Raw genomic sequence first — 10760 nt, forward strand, 5'->3', positions numbered from 1 at the left:
ACAGCAAGATTCACTAGCTTGTTAGCCCCTGCACTACCAAACTGCTACAAAGGGGGTGGTTGTGGGGACAACCTATATCGAGTTACGTAAAGGACAGGGTCCAATTACTGTGCATGGCTTTTCATAAAGTTTGTTAAATAATTCTAATTTTACCATCCAAGGAAAATAAAGCTCAATGCAAATCCCTCAAAAATGTTTGCATTCAAAGCATTTGTAACAACACTCTCATGGTTCTGCTAACTCATATTAAAGGCCATTAGCACTGGTTTAAAAAGTAGCTGAGCTTGATAGCATTTCAGCTTTCAGAAATTTTCAGTTAGTTTGTCACAGAAGGGTCTCCTTCACAGGCAAGTCAGGAAAGCCTTAAGGAATTGGTTTTACTAGAGAAAGAATGAGATTACTACAGGCAGAATTTGCACAGCTTCTGGCAAGGGGAACCAAGGGTAAATGCAGTGCCCTCGCCAGGACATATTCTCCTATTATAGTCACATCAGGGATGCTGCCTTGTGCTACCGAATTAAAAGACAAATCATGAAGAAATGTTGCACCCTGTTCAAAAGACAAAAACAAAGGGAAAAAAACCCACCCAAATACATGCTGGTGCAAGAGGACAATTTAATGACAGCATCTCTCAATTGCTGAGAAATAACTCTGGAGAGAAAAAGGACTGGACAATGACCAGCATTTTATTTACACAGATCATGAGACATGTCACTCGGGTGATCTGTTCTTGTCAGGCAGTCTTTAATTAGAAAATTCCTAGAGAGAACTCATGCCCCCACTAGGTGCTTATTAAAAACTAAAGACAAAAGGAGTCAATAGAAAAGCTCAAGGAATGGACAGGGAACTCAGGTTACACTGAAAGGCAAAAGTCAGCTGCTGCTAACATAGGGAGAGACACTCAGGATGGGATGCTGGATTTTGAATGAAAAACTCTCAGTGCTGTTATTAGTGAGTATTTTTAGCATTAAAAAGTCTAATTGGATATATATAAATATTTTAAGCTTGTTTAAAAGACATTTTATGGTTTGCTTACAGTAATACTCCCAAGCTTAATGTAAAACTTGCTATAAAATATTCAGCAGCCTTTTTATAACTAGTCTTAAAAACAATTTAAAGTCTTTATTTTTAATTATTTTTAAGTCAATGTAATTTAATCCTCAGGTAAAGGGAGCAGGGGTTTGCAATTATAATTGAAATTATATTCTGACTTATTTTCAGACAGTTTGGTGATTTGTATATGCGGAGCAGAGAAAGAAATTTCCTTAGCTCTTAATTCCCTCCATTTCTGTGATTTTTTAATTTTAGCATTTATTTCCTTTTTAGAGACCAGCTTAAGGCCAGTGCTTAAAAGCAAGTTTACCATGACACAGTAAACATCATTTATATCCTTTACTCAAGATCTGGGGGGAGGACTGTGACCCTGAATTTGCTAAAATACAGCCTCATTCCAGCAGTAATTTTTGATTTCTATCATCTGTGATCAAGAACTGCATTGCACACTGATTCTGAAACATCTCTCAGATTCTCTTAAAACTATAACCATAGCCAGTTTTATATGCATTAAAAATACTGTCACTAATGTCACTAATCTGTAGCTTCTCTGCTTTGTAGCTGGTGTGGCTGGGACTGAACTTCTATTTGTTTATTGATACCTTCCACTGGTATGAAGATGACAATGCTTACATTTATACACGGATTATGCTGGGAGTAAGTATGAGTTTGATTGTTAAAGAGCTTCACAAGAAGAATGTACTCATAGTCTGATTTTATTTACATCCTTCATAAAACTTTTGATGCTTTAACAGTAATTTTCCCATATAAGAGCATTATATTAATATAGTATTTTCTTTCTTTTGCTCTTCCTATACCAAGCTTGTAATTTAATTTCTTTATGCTGTTATATATACAGTCAACCCTGGCTTGGGCAAGAGCTTCTGCAACGTGCCTTAATTTTAACTGCATGCTAATCCTGTTACCAGTCTGTAGAAACCTTATTTCATTCTTAAGAGGAGCAAGCATTGTAAGTACCATTTCTCAAATAGCCATATTATTCTCTCTTTTTTATTTTTGTAGTTCAGCATATTATCCATATCAAACATTTTCCAAGGAATTTTAATTTTTGAGAGAGAAGCCTGTACACTATTGCCTAGTTATTACCATTTAAATTGTCAGTATTCATGACTGAAGAGAAACAAATTACTTGTTTAACACAGTGCTTTAAATGCAACACTGATTTTGGCAGCTGCTGCATAGCATGGTGTCATGAAGAGAAAAGTGAGAAGCCACAAAAGAGGGACATAATAATGCCACTTGGCCAAATGGAGAAAATTCATATCCATCATGTGTATTCTCTGTAGCTGCAAAGTGAAAATCGGAGAAATAAAATGTTCAGATAGATAAAAATGTTCTAAGGATAATAGTGAACATGTTTAAATGCTTCTGTCTGAGTGGCCACCATTCAGGTCTTCATTTGAGGTAAATGCATTTTTGTAACAGACCTTCACACTAACCTTGGAATCATGCATAGGAAGTACATAAGGCTTTAGCTATAACTTCAACTTGCATTGAGTTATTACAGTCAGAGCAATTCCAATGCCACATGTGTGGGCAAAAAAATCACTGATCACTTCATGACTCCAGGAACAACAGGAATTTAGAGATGGTAAGATACAGTTATTTTATAGTAAGCTGGTTCTTATTTCAGTTCTGCCATTTTTTGTTTCTGTGATTGTTAGGCTTAGATATAAAGCAGTCTTTAGGCTGGGAATCAACACCTAAATAATTGTTTGAGCTCACAAGTTGAACATTTACAAAAAAAAAAAAAAAAAAAGAGAAAAGGTGTCCTGGGCTTCTGAATCAGTTTGTGAATCAGCACAGAATATATGCATGCCCACTTAGATGCTTAGTAAGAACTCAGAGAATTGGAACTCTTCTCACAGATAATATTTGGCTATTCTGGACAATATTCTGCTCTTGAGGAGCATGGTACAGAGCAACTTGACTGCTCCAGCATGGCCAGCACTGGGCTGGATCCAGTGCCTCTCTAAGGAGGTGCTGTGTTTTGACATCACACCCTGTGGTGCTCCAGATTTTTGGAAGATTTATTAGCTGGGAAACAACGTGGATACATGCCAGGATCTTTGGCATGGTGCCATGCCAGGTCATGTGAGCAATCCAGACACCCACACCACCACTCAGAGCCTGAATCCTGTCCATGAGTGCTGTCTGGGTTCCAGCAGAGTGTGTTAGCTTTGGCTCAGTGCAGCCAGCCCCAGGCTGGCTCTGCACCAGGGCCCCCAGCTGGCCGTGAGCACATCACTTGCTGAGCCCTTCCAATAATGGGAGCACGGCTCAGTGACACATCAGCATGCAACCACCTGAGGTCTAGACAGCCTCACCCTCCTGGGCTGTGCATTTCCGGAAAGCAGAGAAAATGTTTTCATTATAAGCTGGCTTTGCCAGCACTTCAGCTCTGTTTTGCTAAGCTGACAAAGCAGTGGTGGCCCAGCCTGGTGTCCTTACATCCGCAAATGAGTTAATGTCAGCTCAGATAAACCACTCACAAATCACAACTAAGTGTAGCAGAGCTTTATCAAACGTTTTTTGAGCCCCTACATAGGATGAACAACTTCAGAAACCCTGGAGTGCCACTCAGGAAAGTTACTTGAGTCCTAAAACTAACCCAAAACTTCCACTGAATTCCTTCAGCATTCCATTTTCAAATGTACTGAACTCTTCTCCTCTCCAAAATGTGAGATGTAAACACCAATAGGAATGATATAAAACAAGTTCTGCTTTTTCACCAAGTACTGTGGAGGAGCACTGAGGAGACAACTTGACAAAAACATCACATTTCACAAGATGGTTGCCTATGGAATAGCGTTAAATGCAAGTAAGCTTTTTTGGTTTTATTTTTTTCTTCTTTGCCTTTGAACTGTTTTGAATTTCATAGTGATTCTGCCTAATGCTGTAATCCCCATCAGCTCTGAGATATGATATTTTAGTGCAATCATTTGTTGACTGCAGCTTTAAATGTGTGTAGGAGTCCCATCTGATTAACCATTTGTAATCTTTTTTGCTTGAGAAGAGTTTGACTGCTAAGGAAATAAACTTTCAATCTGAATAGTAAACACCAGTTGCCACTTAGTTAATCTGAACTACTTGTGTGCCCTTAAAATTTAGTGTAAATAACTTTCATTTAATCCCTGAGGGTAGATGTTTAGGGAGATGACATAGCATTACTGCCTGATTCTGTAAGGAAATTATGCTTCTGAGTCACACCACAAATCTGCCCACCAATACATCTTCACTAATTTTTCAACCAGGTAATAAATTTAATCTGAATTTGAGAGAGGCAGGTGTCTCAAAAACAATGGATGTCTAGATATTTATTTTTAGTGGGTGACTGATCTAGGAAACTAATGGCCCCCTTGAGGGGAAAACAGCAACTTGAGATCAAAATTTTTCTATTCTGTTGGTCCTGGTGACTTACTGAGGTACTTGTTCACCTGACTGGGAAAAAGACATGGCACCTTCCTGTTCTCTAAGTAGCAAAAGGACCTGGAGAAGTTTGTAGGAATTCAGAGAACATGAAGGGAACAGGGGATAGCTTGCGGAGAAAGGATGTACAGAGAAGAATGAACAAAAGCCAATGAGAAGAAGGACATGAGCCCACAGAGATGGAGAGGTATATGTGATAGATAGATAGATAGATAGATAGATAGATAGATAGATAGATAGATAGATAGATAGATAGATAGATAGATAGATAGATAGATAGATAGATAGATAGATAGATAGATAGATAGATAGATAGATAGATAGATAGATAGATAGATAGATAGATAGATAGATAGATAGATAGATAGATAGATAGATAGATAGATAGATAGATAGATAGATAGATAGATAGATAGATAGATAGATAGATAGATAGATAGATAGATAGATAGATAGATAGATAGATAGATAGATAGATAGATAGATAGATAGATAGATAGATAGATAGATAGATAGATAGATAGATAGATAGATAGATAGATCTCTTAGATAGATAGTTCTCTTAGAAAAAGGGAAGGAGGCAGAGGAATTAATCAGGGCTATTTGCAAGCATGAGACATTGCAGGGTAACTGTTCTACCCCCAGGCTGTCAGGGTGGATTCTGGACCCAATATCTTTTTCAGCCTTTGTGAGGGAGCTGCTTTTGTGTGTCTAGGCTGTTAATGTCCTCATGCTGTGAGACAAGAATTTGAAGTCAGGATTGCCAATGGGAACCAATAGCTAAAGTTTGTCTTCTCTATGTCATGCTAAAGAATTCCAAGCGTAAGGCTATGGGATATAAACATTCATCTTACGGTGTATTATGATGAATTACTTATCTGTCATGTCCACTCATTCATCAGAGTTCAGTTTCACTACAGAACAAATTCCTACAGAGCGCAACATTGCTTCTTTAATTAATAAATCAACCCAGGAATATAAATTAACCAACTTTACTTGGTGTATAATGGGTCATGTTCCAAAAAGAAAGTGAAACTTCAGTCAAACCTCTTATGTTTTTGGTTTTTACATTAATATTAAAATGTTTGCTAGTGCATTAATATCGACAGTTTGGGAAGTGCAAGTCTATCAGAAAAGTGATTACTTTAATGGTTTCACTAATTTCAAGGAAAAAGACACAGAAGCCAATGTGAAATGACAGAAAGCATGCTCATATAATTCTCATTTAAATCACTCTCTAGGGAGAAATCAAAGGTTCATTTTTGGGTTGTTATTTAGGCTGGTTGATTTATTTTTTCCTAAAATATAAAATGGAAAAATAGTTGATGAGATATTTGAGAAAGAAAACAGAACACAAGGAAGTCTAATAAACAAAGCATGACAACCTATGAATTCCAGTTTCATTAACAGTCAAGTGAGAAACATTTATCATATTTGAAAAAACACTACATCACTGAATAGTGTTAGACTTGTGTAAAGAATGGCCAGAAACTCAATTTCCTGAAATTCAATTTTAAGTTCATAGAAAAATAAAGTATACAGAACACATTGTGACAGAAAAGCAACACTTCAGAGTGGTACCCACAAGTACACTGAATCCTTTTCAATAAAATCTAACAGTCTTAAAATGATGTGTAAATAGATGCCATTTTCCTCTCAAATGACACATTATTTATCCTAGTACTACCTGTATTGCCTTTTACCCAAAAACATAGTCAACTCCTATTAGTCTATTGCAATTTAGTAATTCTCAGTTAAATGGATGTACAACCTTGTATGATCAATAGACTAAATGTGGTAGCAAGAAGTTGAACCAATTTGAAGATCAGATCAGTAAGCTTAGCCTCACAATATAAAATTGTAAACTCCTTTATTATTAAAGCAACATGTATTCATCTTGCCTTGCCAGGTGGTGTTATTCCAGCATATTTATTTAATAGTGTGCTAAAAATATCAGTGCAACATTAGTATTGTCTGGCTTCTAACAGGCAGCTAGCTCAGCTGAAATGTGCCTGGCCTTGAAAAGAGTACATCTGTACCTTTAATTTTTCATCATCTCTAATACAAATTCAAGAGCAGGCTTTAATTGGTCAGGTCATAAAGGAATATAATTAGAGACTAGTGGAAGAGGGAAGTTGGAGGAAAGAGAGAGAGTAAACAATGCTATCTATAATCAAGGGCATCATTGAAAATTCAGTAAAGGGAATTCTGCTTAGTTTGGCTTCCTGCATTCTGCATGCCTGTCTGTGATAAGAGCTGTCTGGGAGTTATTCAGCCACTAATAAATCTTCCTTATAGACCCGTAACTCTGCTAGAATAAAATCAGAGTTTCATGCACCCTCAGTTTCGTCAGTGCAAATAATTCTGTGCTTTGTACTGGAAAGAGACTTTTCAGTTGAGACACAGTGGCTTGAAACTTAAAGACACCACAAGAGATAGTAATAATATTTTCTACAACACCTACTTCTCACTGTACTGTTTTTATGCTCTCAAAAAAGCATATTCATACATTTTCTGAAGTGGGGAGTGTTGGGGGCATTTTTCTTTCTTTACTTTGATATGTTGGGCATATCTTAAAGAAGAAATTGCTTGCATATTTTTGGTGTTTGCAGAAAGGTCATATAAATATTTTGATCCATCAACCTTTGAATTATGATATTAATAAAATTTAAGCAATTAAGGCAAAACAGGGTAAGGACCGCAAGGTTGCTTGGAGTTAGGCTGTTTGAAATGGTGATTCCTGTTTGAAATGGTGATTCCTGCTCCTTAAAAACTCCAGCAATGCGTTCTTCTTTAAAAACATGCAAAGTGTAGAAAGAAGTATAGTGATGCCAGGTGTGTTTGGCTCCTGACAAGCACTGAAAAATCTATAGCTAAAAATACTAGCAAACCTTTCCATTTTCAACCCATTTTTGGTAAACTATGTGAATGGTTTTGGTGACCTGTCACATTTTTGTGTAAATTATTAAGTTTTCAGGGAAGCAGATGCCTATCTTCAAAAGAGGTCTAGCTGATACCTCAGTGTTGTACTTTGAGAAATTACAGAAAATCAAACTTCCATCAAATGTCTTTTTTGCTTTTTTAGTCAGATTGTTTAAATCCAGGCTTAGTGCAAGTACTAGGAAGGAAACAACATTAAATTGAAGATTATAGGCTTCCAGCTAAGATAAAAAATGGTCCAAGTCATGTTCTTCTTTGATGTTTATAACCATTCTTAAAAACAAAATAAAATGCAAGCTATTCTAATTTTTATGCAACCTGTGCCTTTTTAGTCCACAAAGACGTTATGAAATTGAATTAGGGGTTCTGAATAACTAGGAATGCACAAGACAATGGGTGGCAAGAAGAACCCCAGCCTTGGTCAGCGGCAGAATTCTCCATGCCTGGGTTATCTGCCTGTAAAGCTGTTCTCTTTGCTGTGGGCAGAAAGGCCAGGATTTGACCCTTTGACTTTATCATGATGAGCTGGTTAATCAAAATGTTTAACGGCTAGCAGCAAGCTCCAATTTGATTATTATCCTGTACAGGCATGCAGAAAAAGAGAGAGTTAAATCTTGTCCTCAGATAAACACATGAAATTTCTGTTTAGTTCAATAAGAATTGTGCATGCTTCACTGAAGGCACAATTGGCTGAATAAGAGTAGCTAAATTGACCATACTTTCAAGATAATTTAATTATATCTTTTTGTATTTAAGGATATGTACAGTAAACACCATGATCTAATAGCAATCCTTTTCCTCCCTCTCTCCTTCCAATAAAGCTTTTTATTTGATCTCAGAGGTGGACTAGATAGAACATCTGAGGGTCAAATACAAATTAATGTATGTTAAGTGCTTCAGAGGTTCCAGATGTCATTAAAAACCACAAAAATCCTTCATTCTTCATAAACTGATATAAAAAAAGATTTGTTTAACAGATTGGGTGATTTATTCCATATGTTATATTTGGACATGCAGAAAGAGGAAAAAATTGAACTGAAAATTCTGAGATGTAGTCCCTTAAACTTTGCCCTCATGGTTAACTCAGATAAGTGGTGCAGAGCAAATAGCTACCAACTGTGGTAAGCTGAGATTTCAGAAATCTGCATATGTAATTTTGGAATTGCTTAGTAAATTTTATACACTGCAGATGCAAAGACCTTCAGAAAATGCACTTTAGGGATGTAAAATATTTTAGTTAATGGTGATGTGTTTGGTGCCAGAATTTTTATTCTGCTACAACTATTATACATTAAATGAACCACACAGAAAATGGAATTAGATCTTTGCATTACTCTTACCATCCAGCTATAATTAATTTTTAGATTGCATCATTTTTTGCTAGCAGCACAAAAAAACCCCTATCAGAAGCATTAATCTAATAATACTCCAGGCAATATCTAAGACCATGGGAGACTCAGGTAAACCAACATATTCAGTACATCATTAGTCTGATTGTGATATTTTTCAATGTATCATTATTCTCTCTACATTAACATCTACCACAGAATAGCTTACAGAAAATAAAAACAACAGCAATTCTCCTGTTCATTCTGGAAGTCTTCTATACTTGTAATATCCTCTACCTATCAGATGAAAGCTGGAGAGAATGTCACCCAGAAGGGAAGGTGTGGTAGATCCCAAAGAATCTATGATGATGTTTCCATTGACAGAAACACAGGGAAACAGAACAACGTGCAGATGGAAAAGACAGTGTGCTCTGATGGCCTGCAGAAAAACCTTACTAGGCTAGGTTGCCAGAACTGGATCTCTCCTTCCAGGGGAAAGTTGCAACATGAGTACTCCTCATTAACTATAGTCTCAAAACCTTCTTGAGAACTATATCCATTCAACTCATTTTTCTTCTGTCCAAGATTAGAAATGTTCTGTTAGGAACATTTCTCCTCTGCCTGTCTGGAGAAAACTAGCATCTCATTTCCCTCTCAACACCCTGCATTTACTAGATAGCATTAGATATCCTGTCACTGCTGACATGACTAGAACTTGTGCAAATCATGTAGAATCCTGCACTTTGGGGAAAGTACAATATTTTATAGCTTTCTAAACAACAGAAATGTCATCATTTCATGTGAATATTTTACAGTCTGCAGTATCACTTTAAAAAAATCAATTGTTTTGAAGGTGAAAGTATAAAGTGCCTTTTGCTACGAACACAGATTCAAACTTCCACAATTAGTCAATGTCACAATTCTAAATGAGCAAAGATAATCCAAAACCTGCAGCTGACACACTACAGGCAAACTCTGGTGTAACAGCACTATGGATCCTAACTGTGTGAAACTCTCCTGGTCCCTAGGCTATGGGGACTATTACATCATACCAGAGTTATAAAGAGCGTCCTGTAGGTATAGAGGGCAAGAGGCCCAAGTTACAGTAGCCACTCATAGATGCCAAAATAAAACTACTTAGTAGAAGTCCACGTAGTGACTGGTTGTCAGGGTTTTCCATCCTTTGAAAGTTTTCTTCCCTCTTTCTCTTAGCCCATACCAGACAATGTGCAGCATGTAACTCCACAACTTACCAAAGACAGAACTCTGTTACCCCACACTCCTGTCCTACGAGGGAGCTCTTTCAGATGTCAAAGAAATCAGGTCCTCATCAAGCAGCGACTTGGTTCCCCTCCAGCTGGATCAGATAGCATCCTTACCAGGCCAACACATCTGTTCTGAAAGCCCCTTGTAGGAACAGTTCCCCCCTTCCCACTCAGCACTTAAATGTGCTGTTACACCTAAATACATAAACAGGGTTTATATACTGCTTATGCATCAGTTGTACACTGGGGAACAGATTGCCACAGGCCCCACACAGCTGCCACCTAAACCATCCAGCTCAGAGCTTGGGCTCTTGGGTTTTGACAGTCTAAATCCACACATCTCATTTGCTGCTTGTGGTCCAGTGTCACCTTCCTTCCAGTGCTCCCAGCACTGCTGGGGTGCTAGGAGCACACTCATGCACGGGCTCCAGGAAGCATCTTTCACCTGATGCTGGCAAGGCTGTTTCACATGCAGCACCTAACTAATAACAGCACATGCAGGACATGCCAGGCCACAGTCCAGTACCCTCTGATGCTCACAGTCCTGTCATGAACACCGTTTCATAAAATGACCAACCTTGGGCTGAAAGCTGCTTAGATTGCTTGATCCCATTATCCCATTCATCAAAAGGTTATTTTAGAGTCTCATTCCTTTGATGGCTTGAATCTGTCTTCTAATTTCCAGGCTCACTTTATCTCTCTGCAGTTCATACCCATTTGGATT

The 10760-nt window shown here is 37.5% G+C and overlaps 1 protein-coding gene across 1 annotated transcript in view; it reads left to right on the forward strand.

The window, feature by feature from the left end:
* The first annotated feature begins 906 nt into the window (after nucleotides 1–906).
* NOX3 (NADPH oxidase 3) overlaps nucleotides 907–10760 on the forward strand; it is a 39330-nt gene continuing 29476 nt past the window's right edge. The window contains exons 1-4 of the mRNA XM_005420114.1: nucleotides 907–951; nucleotides 1615–1710; nucleotides 1913–2023; nucleotides 3811–3895. Coding sequence (XP_005420171.1) covers nucleotides 907–951; nucleotides 1615–1710; nucleotides 1913–2023; nucleotides 3811–3895 — 337 coding nt within the window. The remainder of the gene's footprint in view (nucleotides 952–1614; nucleotides 1711–1912; nucleotides 2024–3810; nucleotides 3896–10760) is intronic.

This window comes from Geospiza fortis, unplaced genomic scaffold (genome assembly GCF_000277835.1).
Source record: "Geospiza fortis unplaced genomic scaffold, GeoFor_1.0 scaffold162, whole genome shotgun sequence".
Taxonomy (NCBI): Eukaryota; Metazoa; Chordata; class Aves; order Passeriformes; family Thraupidae; genus Geospiza; species Geospiza fortis.